General features: G+C 37.7%; 1 protein-coding gene across 1 annotated transcript in view; it reads right to left on the reverse strand.

The window, feature by feature from the left end:
• The window catches only part of frk (fyn-related Src family tyrosine kinase), a 51,709-nt gene that overhangs the window by 33,054 nt on the left and 1,870 nt on the right, over nucleotides 1–16,785 (reverse strand). The window contains 1 exon segment of the mRNA XM_062044437.1: nucleotides 95–216. Within this exon segment, the coding sequence (XP_061900421.1) occupies nucleotides 95–216 (122 nt within the window).

Below are 16,785 nucleotides of genomic sequence, written 5' to 3' on the forward strand. Positions count from 1 at the left end.
CATTGGCGTAAAAAGTGTGCAAAGTTACTATTTTTTAGGTATTCTACAAGTATTGAATTATTTCACAAGGGGAAAATAATTGATTGTTTCTTACGTGAGATGGACAGGTCTCCTTTCTGGGTTTCACATTTTCTGACAAGGAAGGCTCCACTGCGGTTCTTCCCAAATACTAGCATCTTCTCTGCATCAACCCTTTTGGTCTCCGGAAAATACCATCTGTACATGGAAAGGGAAAACATCAAAGTTGGCCAGAAGCCCAAAACTGCCCTCCATAACCTGGATCTATGAACAGTCTGATGGTTCATTTTGTCTGAATGCTGCCTGAGTGGTTTGGTAACAATGGATGCAACACATCGCAGAAACATACATTTTCTTAGCATGATCTATCATCATTGAATTACTTTATCTGAGAATCATTCAATCATTTATTTAATGATTGCTGCTTATAAGTTGGGAGAAAAACATGCATCGAGAAGCAGATGTAAACGATTTTGAATCGCTTTAGAAACGTCACATAATGGAGGCAGGGAATCAAGTTGTGAAGTGCAGCACCTGCTGGGTAAGCATTGGGCCCCTTTCCAATGCAGGAACTTTCCCATTTACCCAGATAAATCAAAATACCAGCAAATTCCACCAGAAACTACCCTGTTAAATATGTTCCACCAGAGGAGATTGGAGTTCTTACTACCCATTAGGGACTTTGGATAGTTCATAGAAAGAACATAGCTGGGGCCTTTTTAATTCTATTTGCAAACGACAGCCGCCATAACAGGACAGTATGCGAGGACAACTTGTTTATCTCTTAATTCTCGTGTATTTCTGTTACAAGCTACTTCACAACTTTTGAGTTGCAGAACCTTTTGTAGAACACTCGTGCAAGTACAAAACCCAAAACCAGTGAAGTTGGCATGATGTGTAATACGTAAATAAAAACAGAATACAATGCTTTGCAAATCCTTTTAAACTTATATTCAATTGAATATATTGCAAAGACAAGATATTTAATGTTCGAACTGAGAACAAATTGTTTTGGCAAATAATTATTAACTTAGAATTTAATGGCAGTAAAACATTGGAAAAAAGTTGGCACAGGGGCATTTTTACCACTGTGTTACATGGGCTTTCCTTTTAAAGGCCTACTGAAACCCACTACTACCGACCACGCAGTCTGATACTTTATATATCAATGATGAAATCTTAACATTGCAACACATGCCAATACGGCCGGGTTAACTTATAAAGTGCAATTTTAAATTTCCCGCTAAACTTCCGGTTGAAAACGTCTTTGGATGATGACGTATGCGCGTGACTTAACCAGTGAAACGCAAGTATCGGTACCCCATTGAATACAATACAAAATAGCTCTGTTTTGATCTCATAATTCCACAGTATTCTGGACATCTGTGTTGGTGAATCTTTTGCAATTTGTTTAATGAACAATGAAGACTGCAAAGAAGAAAGTTGTAGGTGGGATCGGTGTATTAGCGGTGGACTACAGCAACACAACCAGGAAGACTTTGACTCGGATAGCAGACGCGCTAGTCGACGCTAGCCACCGACCGCACGGATGATCGTGGTGAAGTCCTTCGTCCTTCCGTCGATCGCTGGAACGCAGGTGAGCACGGGTGTTGATGAGCAGATGAGAGCTGGCTGGCGTAGGTGGAGCGCTAATGTTTTTAGCATAGCTCTGTGAGGTCCCGCTGCTAAGTTAGCTTCAATGGCGTCGTTAGCAACAGCATTTTTAAGCTTCGCCAAACTGGAAAGCATTAACCGTGTATTTACATGTTCATGGTTTAATAGTATTGTTGATTTCCTGTCTATCCTTCCAGTCAGGGGTTTATGTATTTTGTTTCTATCTGCATTTGAGCCTGATGCTATCACGTTAGCTCCGTAACTAAGTTAGCTTCAATGGCGTCATTAGCAACAGCATTTTTAAGCTTCGCCAAGCTGGAAATTATTAACCGTGTATTTACATGTCCACGGTTTAATAGTATTGTTGATCTTCTGTCTATCCAGTCAGTGGTTTATTTATTTTGTTTCTATCTGCATTTGAGCCTGATGCTATCACGATAGCTCCGTAGCTAAAGAGCTTCGTCGATGTATTGTCGTGGAGATAAAAGTCACTGTGAATGTCCACAATATGGCACATATGTATCGACTCTCATTTTCAAGAGGATATAGTATCCGAGGTGGTTTAAAATACAAATCCGTGATCCACAATGGAAAAAGGAGAGAGTGTGGAATCCAATGAGCCAGCTTGTACCCAAGTTACAGTCAGAGCGAAAAAAGATGTCTTGCACTGCATTCTAGTCCTTCACGCTAACGTTCCTCATCCACAAATATTTCATCCTCGCTCAAATTAATGGGGTAATCGTCGCTTTCTCGGTCCAAATTTCTCTCGCTGCTGGTGTAAACAATAGGAAAATATGAGCAGTCCTTCCTCCAGTGTCATCACGCTACTTCCGGTAGGGGCAAGGCTTTTTTTTTATCAGAGACCAAAAGTTGCGAACTTTATCGTCGTCGTTCTATACTAAATCCTTTCAGCAAAAATATGGCAATATCGCTAAATGATCAAGTATGACACATAGAATGGATCTGCTATCCACGTTGAAATAAAAACATTTCATTTCAGTAGGCCTTTAACAACACTTAGTAAACGTTTGGGAACTAAGGAGACCAATTTTTTAAGCTTTTCGGGTGGAATTCTTTCCCATTCTTGCTTGATGTACAGCACATATGTCAGAGTCAAGGCCCGCGGGCCATATCCGGCCCGCGAGAAGGTTTTTTACGGCCCTTGGGATGATCTTGATTTATTATTAGAACCGGCCCGCAGACCGCAGATCTTTTACACGCACCAAGCGGATGCCGGTCCAAGGTTCCGAAAGGGGGCGAGCTGCCCGCCGGGACGCGCCTGCCGGCCGAAGGGCTGCAGCCCGGCCGTCAGTCGCGGAGCCCGCCGTGCCACGCGCGCCAAGGGGGCGGGCCGAAACCCGGCCCCGAGGCCCTGAGACTTCTGCTTTGTTTCCCCAAACCGCGCGTCACCGCCGGGCCCGCACCACCGTCGGGCTGCAGCCCGAGCGTCGGTGGCGGAACCCGTCATGTGCCGCGCGCGCCAAGCGGAGCGGGGGGGTCAAGCGGGCCGAAACCCGCAGGCCACCCCCTCACCACGAGGCCCTGAGACTTCTGCGTTTGACCCCTACGCGCGGCCCGTCGGGACGCGCCCGCCGTCAAGCCACGAGGGCCAGCCACGAGGGCCAGCCGTCGGGTCGCGGAGCCCGCCGTGCCACGCGCGCCAAGGAGCGGGCCGAAACCAGCGGGGGGTTTCGGGCACCCAACTCGCCTCCCTCCCACGGAGGGAGGAGGGGGGTTTAATGTGAACATTACTGTGCAATCACATATTTAGAGTTTTTACTCAATTCAAGTTTAAAAGTTAAAGTTTAATATTTGTTTTCACTGCATGTTACTTCTCCTTAAACAAAGTGTTGTTTTTGATTTATAGATTTTTGCACTTTATTTTATTGTATTTCAATTTAATTATATTTTAAAAATATTTCAGTTGAGTGGATGATAGAAAATTGCTATTATTGTTTTTTTCTTTGAAGTAAATTTAGCCCACTTTTGCTAAAATAGAAAATATAGGCTACTGATGGTGCCTTGAATACCGGTTTCTTTCATTTAATGTTCATGTTATGGGGATTTTTATATAAAGGAAATTTGTCTTTTGTGTCTGTTGAAAATTAAAGATTACTGACAGAGCCATAAGAAAATATTGCTTTATTTATCTGATCATATTGGAATATATTTGTTAGGTTTTCAGTAGGTTCAATTAGGTTCACTAGACTATATGCGTCATTTAAAAAATTTTCAATGAACATTCGAACAGTCCGGCCCTCGGCTTGTAGCTAAATTTTTTATTTGGCCCTCCGTCCATTTGACTTTGACACCCCTGATGTACAGCTTAAGTTGTTCAACAGGGGGTCTCCGTTGTCGTATTTTAGGCTTCATATTGCGCCACACATTTTCAATGGGAGACAGGTCTGGACTACAGGCAGGCCAGCCTAAAACCTGCACTCTTTTACTATGAAGCCACGCTGTTGTAACACGTGGCTTGGCATTGTCTTGCTGAAATAAGTCAATGATAACGTTGCAATTACGATTCAGGACAATCTCATTTTTTTACAACGAAACGATCCAAAATGATTCATTGAGTTGAAATCGATTCAGTAATTTTTCATCAAAAAATTCAAAAATCAACCAATGTGACTATGAAATAAATACTGCATACTGGAGTTGAAATTTCCTATATTTCTGTTATTTATTGTAAAGAAATTAGATATGAAATAATTATGGATACTAGGGCTGCAACGATTAGTCGACATTGTTGACAAATGTCGACAAAAAAGTTTGTCGCTGACAATAATATTTGTCGACAATAGTCGAGATGACATCACTTATTTTTTTCCGGGCGGAAGCGGGTCAGCAATGCCACTCGCAAAAACATTGCCAGTGATAACATGTAAAGTGTGAGAACATTTCCTCTTATTCTTATTAAAAACATTAATACCTAAGCTAAGCGGACCTTGTTATTATGGCTGTACATCTGTGATACGCAAGCATTTAAAGTGGAGGCATGATGTCGAACCTCTGGAAAGAGGACGAGGCCTCAGTAAGAGGGTTAGCCTATGCCTTGCTAGCTAGCTAACAAATGTGAGACGAAGTTGTGTGAAAAATAACTTTAACTAACATTTTAGCCAAAGTCGGTCAGCTAAACTTTGTCAACATCAATTTGAGTACTTCTTAAAGCAGCATCAATTTGCAATGTCTTAAAAAAGGGCACAATAACAACGCAAACCGCATGCTTAAACAAACACACACACAGACAGACAGGCACCAATGCGGAGGTATCATAAGATTAAACATACAATCTATTAAATATCCAACATTAACAATAATCAAAGATCCAATTCTACACATTGAGTCTATTAGAGTGCTAAAACTGCCAAGAGTTAATCAATAGTCAATATACCAGTGTGCAGCTTTTTAAACATAGTCACAAAATGCTTTATTTCTTTTGTTGTTTGTTTTTATTGCTGCTATTTCAACTGTTTTTCAATATATAAACCAGGTTAATTGTTTTGTTTTTTTAGCAATTTACCTTTCCTTTTTTTCAAATGGACAACATTTTAATAGTCATTTGAATTTTTGTAACAGCTGAATGAGCAGCACATTTACAGTAAAAATAAATATTTATTAAAGAATTAGTCATCTTTGTCGATTGTAAGCACATGCCTAAAATAACCTAAGCTGCATTTAGAAGTCGATGGAAGAATAAGAGCCATTAAATGTATACGCTTTATTATCCGACTAATTGACTAATGGTTAAGATAATTGTTGACTAATCGACTATCAAAATAATCGGTATTGTTTCCATTAATTGGAAACAATGAATGGCCAATACATTCACATCTTATTTGAACAAAGTGCAAGCAACACTTTAGATTGCATTAACAAGAGGAAAACTTTTCTGCTCACATTTTAAACATTCATGCAATTTTCAATAAAACTACAGGAACCAACTTCTCAGGGAATTCAAATCGATCGTTTGTCTTAGAAGACTATTCACCTCTCATCCTCATCAGTTCATGCTAACAGACTAAGATTGGTCAGATCGAGTCTTAGATTTAGATTAGTCAGAGGTAGTCTAGCTGCTGGCGCCAAAACCCCAATTATTTTTACTGCAACACCAGGACGGTGTGTCTGGGCAAGGAAGTTTCCGTCCTATCGTAGTGAGGAAAAACAACTGTTGATGAAAACGAGCAATCCTACTGTCAATGCCAATGACAGTCGTTAAGGTTGAATTTCCCCTCGTTAGCATTGAAGTATTGTGTGGCAGAGCAATCGCTGTGGATCAACCACTACCAGCTCAAAATCGTCGGAATCACCCACGTTAGCATTCTATTCATTTGTAAAGGAATGGCACACATGGCACAAAGGAGCATCTGTGGCCAGAATGTTTCTAACTCCTGTTATTTGTTGGAGGCTAAATTGCAGAGTATTTTAGGAATGGTTTTAAGGACAGTGTTGTATGTGGAAGATAGGTTGTGTCACAGACCACTTCCTATGTTCAGGGATGGTTGTACAATTTCCTTCACTCTTCTTTCGTACCATCAGTCCTCCCTGTCCAGAATCTGTACATTTTTGTCTTCAAAAGAAGTGCTGTTTCTCCTTGAAGTGCAGGTAGACAGCTGAGTTTTTTGGCCTGAGAAGTTTGCCTGTCTATACTGTGCCATGTGTCTGTTTAGTGGTTGTTTTGTTTCCCAATATATGAATCAGTGGATGTTTTTATGGGTGTGGAGTGTCGTAGGCGCAAACGGCTACAAATGTAGCTTACCACCACCAGGTGTGAATTAATGATGGATTCCCACTTCTCTGTGAGCGCTTTGAGTATCTAATAATAGAAAAAGCGCGATATACAATCTAATCCATTACTATTATTATTAAAATGACTTCTCCTTGGCTGCCATGTTGTTGTTGCTTCATGTTGTGTTCTGGAGGTCAGTACGTCGCTGTAACTTGCTCCAGTGTCAGATCCATTGTGTTGGTCGTGTCTTTTGTGGCTTAAAATTGAGTTGTGGCTTCAAATTATTGTATTGTGTAATTTGTCTTTGTTGTGGCTTTTGCAATCGTGCTGTAGCTAAAAGTTGTTGTGTTGTAGTTTATGATACTGTCTTGTGGCGTTTGAGTTTGTTATGACTTTCTCAACCACCAGAGGATTTTTCTTTTGATGACATCACAGACGGGAAAATAAACGTAACATTTAACGTCCTTATTTTTAAAAGTGATAAAATTTATTTAGTCTGTCGTTCTTATTCAATGTTTTGTTTTTTTCTAGTATTGATTAAATCGATCGATTGTCTTTTAAAATGATCTTGAATCAATATATCGATCAATCGTTAAACCCCTACAGCGTAAAACTTTACTGCTTAATGTGTAACTACAAATTTAAGTGTCTCCAAATTTTCGCCTTTTCCGATTGTTGTGGCCTAATATGCGTATTCACAGCAGCTTTTTCAAGGTGCGTAAAAAGTTCAGGCTTATTTTTGCTCCAACTTGTGATTGTACTAATTTGTTATTAATGTTTTACATGTTCTTTGTAACCTTAACTCTAAGGAACACAGGGTTTGACAGCAATTTTTGATTATATCCAGGAATTGAGAAACATTTTTTGAAATTCCTAATTTTGTGAGAGTTTTTCCTAAATATTGGGATGAAAGTTAGTGTTTTTTAGGTGTGGAAGAATGTGAAAGTTAATATACCGGTAAATCTTAATTTTTCCTCCGTATAACTATATTAGGGACTTTTGTTAAATAATAAGTAATTAATAGACAAACAAAGAACAAAAAGACTTGAGAAAAGCATCTTGGCACACAAAAAATTTACAAATCAAGTACAGCTGCAATCTTGAAAGAAAATGTCTAAAAATGTTTAACCTTCACATGAGACAAGATTTAAAAAATTAAGTCTTAAAATATTTTGCTTTTTTTTTTTGTTTTCTGTCAAACCTCAGATCATGTTTCGAGGAAACGATTAACAATGAGATCAGATCTACTATATGATTTGCCTGAGAAGCTGGACAGGACAAAAAAACCTTCACCGAAACATTTTTTTTAACATGTAGACAACCAGTAAAACAGGTATATAGCCAAGAAGCTAGACATTTAACAAGAGCATACCTTTCTATTGACAATTGTTTGGAGTGTCTCAAGCACTCCCTCTGCAAAGCATTGTGTTTGGAAAAAATACCTAAATATTTTCAACAAGCTATTTGCAAACAGATGACCAGAACATTAATGATCCATGTCTATAAACCTTCACTTCAGAAATGATCAGAGGACATATTTAAGTCCCAGTTAAAATACTGAAGGACAGCTGTGACGTTCTAAAAGGCAATTGTTAAACACAGGCATGTGATTTGACCACAATGAAAAAGACTGAAAAAATTTCCGGGGTTCTGGGGGACGAAGGCCCCCAGCCAGGTCCAGGTCCAAGTCCAGGGTTGCCTTGTCCCCCCTTATAGGGGGACAAAGGGGGGCAACGCCCCCCGAAGCTCCTGGTTTTTCACCAATTTAACATGCTAAAATTAACAAAGACAGCACCATTTGAAGAAAATGTTTTAGTGTTTAAAGACATGAAAACATCATTAATAGAACATACATAACCCAATTATAATAATAAATCACTGTATATGGTTCAGTCCCAACAGTATTTAGTCACTAATATTTACATCTTGTGTTAATTTCACATCCACAGGTGTCACATTGATCAGTGATATTATTTACAGTTTATTTACAGTATTACCACATTACTTCAGTTCACTTCACACATTAGCTTTCTCGGAGAGCCCTAACATGAGCCTTAATTGCAAATTTCTGAGCAGCCTGCATTTTCCTTTTGGTCTCTGCTTTTGTAGCTTCTTTTTTGGAATTTTGGCTAAAAATAACAAAATACCAAATGTAAACATTTCATTCTTTTCGCGAAAATAGGATATAAATTTATGAAAATAATTAAACATGTTTAGTATTGTTTACTCATATTTGAAAATAGGAAATAATAATAATGTGAGGACACTGACATATTGCATGAAACAAGTGTGAAAATATTTACCTTCAAGATTGTTACACCACTGACAATAGTTTCAAGAGACTACATAAGAACTTAATATTACAAAATAGTATTATATGCAAATTTATTTCAAATAAATTGTTAACTGGAGTCAATAATGCGACTCTTTGAATTTCTGTCATTTCATAATATATTTTCACGTGGCTTTTTATTTTTAGAAAAACCCATTTATATTTCGCAAAGCAATAATTGGTTAATATTTAAAACAAACATGCGTATTTCGCAAGCAAATATTTTTTAGCTTACCTCATTATTAACAACCCTGTCTGCAACTGAAGTGGGTTGTGGGTGGATCTTTCCTCTCAATGTCACTTTCGGTTGACATCCAAAAGTACCAGCTAGTGAAAAGTTCGTTTTCCTTGCTTCAAGTTGTTTCATATGTTTTTGGCGTTTCGCATGTACTTCCAAAGCCTTGAAACCTCGTGATCCATAGTCAATATTATCATGACACCACGTGCACAAAACCTTTCCGGGACGAGCGATTTTCCGAATAAAATCACCGAACAAAGTCGTAACTTCCTTCTTCCCAACAGTATCAGTGATTTCCCTTTCCATCCAGTCCCATTGAAACTTATTTTTGACATGTTTATCAATTTCTTTTACTCGTAAAGCGTCTTTTCTCTCGAGAACCGACATCGTTTACATATGGAAAATGGCGGTATTAACCATTATGAAAGATGACGTTATTAACGTCATCATTCATAACAGATGTCCTGATTGGTCCCAAGGAACATATCGACCAATCAACTACGGCGTAATATAAACTACGTCTCGAATCTTAAATTAGGGTCGGAAAAAAAACGGAAAAACGGGAGATCTTTTTTTTTTTTCCCCCCTGAGATTAAAAAAGACGGAATTCCGACTTTAGACGGGAAAATCACATGCCTGTAAACATCAACCATCTCAGGGCCTTTGACAATTATTAACTTTTTGGGAACATTCTCTAGAGGTGGACAGCTCGATACAAATATCAATATCATTATACTATACTAGCATAATGAAATCACTGTATTTTTTGTTCCATTATTGAAATATATTACGAGTATTTTAATATTATTTACAAACTAAGGGAATAATTCCATGGACACATAAGGGCAAAACTCCAAAGGTTGTGCGATAGATAGATAGATAGATAGATAGATAGATAGATAGATAGATAGATAGATAGATAGATAGATAGATAGATAGATAGATAGATAGATAGATAGATAGATAGATAGATAGATAGATAGATAGTACTTTATTGATTCCTTCAGGAGAGTTCCCTCAGGAAAATTAAAATTCCAGCAGCAGTGTACAGAATTGAGATCGAATTTAAAAAAGTAAATAATGGGGGTATAAATGAAAACAAAATAGAAAAATATTACAATAGAATAAAAACAAAAAGCATCAATGAGAATACAAATATAACAGTAAAATAAGAATATAACAAGAGAAACTAGGCATTAGTGACCATGTTATGAAAACGTATTACACTGTTATTGTTTTGCATCCCCCGTCATTCTAGTACCCCCCCTCCCTCCCAGAGAGGAGTTGTACAGTCTAATATCTGATATAAATGCTATGAATTTGCAGATGATAAATATTTTTAATACTATAGCGATATGGTGATAATGCAACTTGATGACAGGTTCTAGCTGTGTCCTGCAAATATAGTGACGAGAATAAACTTGTCCTCAACGCAATGTAGCATACCAGTACATATACATACATTAATACATACATACATGTACATATATATGCATATACATACTGTATATACATACATATACATCTATACACACATATATACGCATATAGACCTACTGTACATATATACACACATTTATACGCATATACACAAATATATACACACATATATATATATATACATAACTATATATAAACATAACTACATATATACATAGACACATACACGCATATATACATATATATACACATATATAGACACACACACACACATATATATATATAGACACATTTATACACACATACATACATATATATGCAGTACATACACACACATACAGTATATACAGTATACACATACACACATATATACATATACCTATATATACACATACTATATACATACACAGATATACAGTATATACTAGGGCTGCGAATCTTTGGGTGTCCCACGATTCGATTCAATATCGATTCTTGGGGTCACAATTCAATTATACATCGATTTTTTTTTTCAATTCAACGCGATTCTCGATTCAAAAACGATATTTTTCTGATTCAAAACGATTCTCTATTCATTCAATACATAGGATTTCAGCAGGATCTACCTCAGTCTGCTGACAGGCAAGCAGAGTAGTAGATTTTTGTAAAAAGCTTTTATAATTGTAAAGGACAATGTTTTATCAACTGATTGCAATAATGTAAATTTGTTTCAACTATTAAATGAACCAAAAATATGACTTATTTTACCTTTGTGAGAATATTGGACACTGTGTTGTCAAGCTTATGAGATGCGATGCAAGTGTAAGCCACTGTGACACTATTCATTTTTATTATTTTTTTTTATAAATGTCTAATTATAATGTCAATGAGGGATCTTTAATCACTGCTGTGTTAAAATTGTAACTAATATTGATACTGTTGTTGATAATATTCATTTTTGTTTCACTACTTTTGGTTTGTTCTGTGTCGTGTTTGTGTCTCCTCAATTGCTCTGTTTATTGCTGTTCTGAGTGTTGCTGGGCCGGGTTTGGTTTTGGAATTGGATTGCATTGTATTGGGCAGCACGGTGGAAGAGGGGTTAGTGCATCTGCCTCACAATACGAAGGTCCTGAGTAGTCTTGGGTTCAATCCCGGGCTCGGGATCTTTCTGTGTGGAGTTTGCATGTTCTCCCCGTGACTGCGTGGGTCCCTCCGGGTACTCCGGCTTCCTCCCACCTCCAAAGACATGCACCTGGGGATAGGTTGATTGGCAACACTAAAATTGGCCCTAGTGTGTGAATGTGAGTGTGAATGTTGTCTGTCTATCTGTGTTGGCCCTGCGATGAGATGGCGACTTGTCCAGGGTGTACCCCGCCTTCCGCCCGATTGTAGCTGAGATAGGCTCCAGCGCCCCCCGCGACTCCGAAGGGAATAAGCGGTAGAAAATGGATGGATGGATGGATGTTATGGTATTGCTGTGTATTGTTTTGTTGGATTGATTAATAAAAAATAAAAAATAAAAATTACATTAAAAAAAATTTTAAAAATGAAAAAAAAATCGATTTTTGAAAAACGTGAGAATCGCGACTTGAATTCCAATCGATTTTTTCCCACACCCCTAGTATATACATACCACACATGCACACATATATACTGTACATACACATATACACATACATGTACACACATATACAGTATACATAGACATATACATATACACATATATACTACTACATACAGTATATACATACTGTACATATACACATACACATTAGGGCTGGGCGATATGGACGAAAAAGTATATCTCGGTATATTTTTACTTAAACTCGATATTTGATATATATCTCGATATATTTTCCGGTGAAAGTATACAAATAAAGGTATTCATTTTTGAGCGAGATTCACTGAAATTGAACTGAATGACAACTGTACTGTAAACAGTCAGTGGCACTTTTATTAACCCAGTTAGTCAAGATGGGTATTAACAGCACAGAAAATAAACTGTTTAAGTAGCACAGAATTACATAACATAAATAAAATAGAAAAATATTATTTCTATGTAAAATAAACAACGTAGCTGTGCAAATAAAACAAAATGTATCAAACTCAGATAAAAAATTGATTTAATTCCCAGTCGATGATGTAATGGACTGTCACACATGTACGGTTCTGGTCAGCGCCAAGTAAGTGACTTGACTTAATTGTGCAGCTACGATCTTCCTCACTTTGGCATACATTTTTGGCAGCATTTCTCGTGCAAAATATGGCAACTGGAGAACAGTTTTGTTTTGGGCTAACATGGTAAACAACTCAAATGAAAGTTTTATCCAGACGCATACATTTGTCCAAATGTGGCCAAGTAGACACATTGCGGGTTTCCTGGACGTGGTCTACATCGCTAAAAGAACAATCTAAACAAGAGAATCCCTCTGCCATCTTCCACTAGTTTTTTTTATTATATAAATCGCCTTCTTTAAAATTCCCTTTTCTCTTCTACGACTCTCTCGTCGTCATTTGGGATGTCTGTTGTGATTTCCCTTCATGGTTCGATGACCCGCCCTATCCCGCCTCTGATTGGCCTGTCCCTAATGTTTTGCCCTAATCTCAACCAATCGTGACTCATCATAGTAAACAACCAACCAATCATGGATGTTCTTATACGTGCAAGCACGTCTTGGAAGGAGGAAGGAGAGGGGTTTAGTAGCCCATGAGAGGGGGGGAGAATCAAGGAACACAACAAATAAGCGGTGTTTGGTCATTTTAACGTGAATTATATCAATATTACGATATTTTCTTAATTATTGTCTTGTTTAAAAATGTATCGATATATCTTCCAAACTCAATATATCGCCCAGCCCTAATATACATACATATACACATTCGTATACATATACACTACTACATATATACATACATATACACAGTGTTTGAGTTAACGCACTGTGTCTTTTTACGCATTGAAATCAGAAAGGACGCTAAAGTCCGGAAGTCCACACGTCGGACACGTTTTTTTGAACCAATTTTCGCTTTGCGCCGACGTTATGTTTACCGCATTTTCCAGATTATAAGGTTGAGCTCACCCAAAATATAATGCATTTGAAGCGTTGGAAGGGGTGATAAATTTCATACATCTAAAACGTTAAGACATATTGGTATTCTGTATGATTCTGGCCTATATAAATGATCATGTTGCAAGTGAACGAAGGGCATTCTTACTTCTTACTCAACAGCCATACATGTCACACTAAGGGTGGCCGTATAAACATCGCCAACACGGTCATAAATATGTGCCATATTGTGAAACCAAACTAAACAACAATGACAACCACATTTCGGAAGAATATTTGCACAGCAACACAACATAAACACAACAGAACAAATACCCAGAATTCCCTGCAGTACCAACTCTTTCGGGACACTGCAGTATTTTATTTGGTACAGGGTGTAATTATAAGTGTGACCAGTAGATGGCAGTCAAACATAAGAGATAAGTCTCAAGTAAATAACACCAACATTTTAAATGTTCCATTGAAAATATAGAACCTTACACACGGCGCTCAAAAATCTATCAAAATGTTTTAGTAGTAAATGTTTTAGTCCCATTTCTAATATAAAGCAGTGTTAAGTTCTTACTTATATCTGTCAGTAAAGTCGCCATGAAAGTGCTAAAACATACGGTGCAGTGAATTTAAATTATGCACCCAAGGAACTTTTGTTATTAGTTATTACATTTCCGATGTGGTTGTTTCCGGATGAGGAGACGCTGCTCCGTTGTTGATTTAAGTAAAGTCTGAATGTCATTAAAACAGTTAGCTCCATCTTTTGACACTTCTCCCACTCCCGTCCTTGCACGCTACACCGCTACAACAAAGATGACAAAGAGAAGACGCTGTAGAAAGTGAGCCACGTAAATAAGACGCATCCTGAAGCGACTGTCAGAAAGCGACTTGAAGATGGTCTGTAAAACATCATCTATGCAACATTTTGACCAAAGAACCACCATAACATGTTATGTAGACCAGAAGGAAGTGTTTTGCATTTAAAACAAATAAAAATAATATGACCTAAGGGTGTAACGGTACACAAAAATTTCGGTTCGGTACGTACCTCGGTTTAGAGGTCACGGTTCGGTTCATTTTCGGCACAGTAAGAAAACAACAAAATATACATTTTTTGGTTATTTATCTACCAAAGTTGTAAACAATGGCTTTATCCTTTTAACGTTGGGAACACTATAATAATTTTGCCCAAAAATAGAAATAGCTCTGTGTGTGTTCCAATTAAATTATTTAGTGTCTCTGGATCTTGTTTAAATCTCAGCTCAGATAATACAGTTCTTGGAGAAAGGTTTTGGAGAGTAAAGCAGTACAGTCCATGTGCTCCGGTTAAGGGTGAAAATGTGTAGAGGGTTGGCTCGAGAGCCTCCTACCAGCCCAGACAGAACAGGTGGTGGGGTTCCTGGCTGGAATCTCCCAAGAACGATACTTGGACTAGATGCTTTTTTTCCTTAGCTCGCCATCATAAAGAGAAGCCTGGCCTGTGTAAGAACCAGGACCATCCTTATAAATCAATGTGTACACAAATCAAATATCTTCATTAAATAACACTAATAGCATTATAAAGTATTCAGAACAGGTTCTAGTTGTTTCCTCAATATTGTACAATATAAATCAACATGTCAGAATCACAATATGCAATAAAGTGTTAAAATAACCATTAGCAGCATAAATATGACCTATACAATTTGGTCAGTGCACTAAACGTGCTTATTATCAAACACATTTAAAAGTACATTAAATACACAATAGTTATCATTGGTTCAAGTCATAGACGTTGTATATGGACGATTGAGAAATATGCCACAAAGACTGTTGCAATGAAACAATGGAAGAAAGACTAATATATTTTCATAAACATGGACTCACCAACTCCGCTTCTACAGTCACACACAGCTTAATGACAAAAAACCCGGCGCTGGTAGTCGGCTCTATAAAGTTAACAAATAGGCATTTAGTTTAGAATCCCGTCAGCACAATATTTCGGCTGAAAACGAGAATAAAAACCTACCTCGAGCAGAAATACAATCTGTCTCCCCTCACGTCCTGTCTACTGGCCACTTCCTGCTACCGGCTTATAAGTACAGCTGATTGGACCGCGGCGGTCACGTGACAAAGAGTAATAGAGAAAAAGAGCCTAATAGTCTCCGCAAAAGTATGTATTTGACACCTGCGTTACACCAGCATGCCGTGTGTTGTGCCTCGGCGTGCACTGTTTACACAACGTGCGGTACGCTACTTATGTCCAGCCGTGCAGTGCACTACTTAATATGTTCGTGTGGAAACTCATTCGGTACACCTCCGAACCGAACCAAACCGAACCCCCCCGTACCGAAACGGTTGAATACAAATACACGTACCGATACACCCTTAATATGACCCCTTTAATGCGTCCTATAATCCGGTGCACCTAATGTATGAAAAAAGATTCAAAATAAACCATTCATGGGCAATGCACCTTATAATCCGGTGCGCCCTACGGTCCGGAAAATCCAGTATATTTGCCGGGTCAAATTATGAATTATTTATTTTTGGTCGACTTCAAAGTAATGCACTATCCGGTACGGTTTCTTGAATTTTGATTCGCCGAAAGTTTTATCGATCACAAATAGGGATGTCCGATAATGGCTTTTTTGCCGATATCCGATATTGTCCAACTCTTAATTACAGATACCGATATCAACCGATACCGATACATACAAACCTGGACATAGTATGGACTGTATACAAATGCTTATTTTGAAAATGTAATTTTGTTTACAGATCATTTGCAATCTCTTGTTGAAGTTCCCACATTTTGAGTGTACATAAATGAAGGTGTGTGTTGCTGAACCTGGACATACCCTGGACTGGACCTGGTTTTTAAGAACCCTTTAAACAATCTAATTTCATGGACAACCAGGTCTGGTGAAGATAAGGTCCTTTTTTTAAAAAATTAATAAAATAAAATAAGATAAATAAATTCAAAAAAATGTCTTGAATAAAAAAGAAAGTAAAACAATATAAAAACAGTTACATAGAAACTAGTAATTAATGAAAATTTGTAAAATTAACTGTTAAAGGTTAGTACTATTAGTGAACCAGCAGCACGCACAATCATGTGTGCTTACGGACTGTATCCCTTGCAGAGTGCAGACTGTATTGATATATATTGTAGGAACCAGAATATTAATAACAGAAAGAAACAACCCTTTTGTGTGAATGGGGGAGGGAGGTTTTTTGGGTTGGTGCACTAATTGTAAGTGTATCTTGTGTTTTTTATGTTGATTTAATAAAAAAACAAAAAAAACGATACCGATAATAAAAAACAGATACCGATCATTTTCGATATTAGATTTTAAAGCATTTATCGGACATCTCTAATCACAAATACTGCATT

The sequence above is a fragment of the Entelurus aequoreus genome, linkage group LG04 (genome assembly GCF_033978785.1).
Source record: "Entelurus aequoreus isolate RoL-2023_Sb linkage group LG04, RoL_Eaeq_v1.1, whole genome shotgun sequence".
NCBI lineage: Eukaryota > Metazoa > Chordata > Actinopteri > Syngnathiformes > Syngnathidae > Entelurus > Entelurus aequoreus.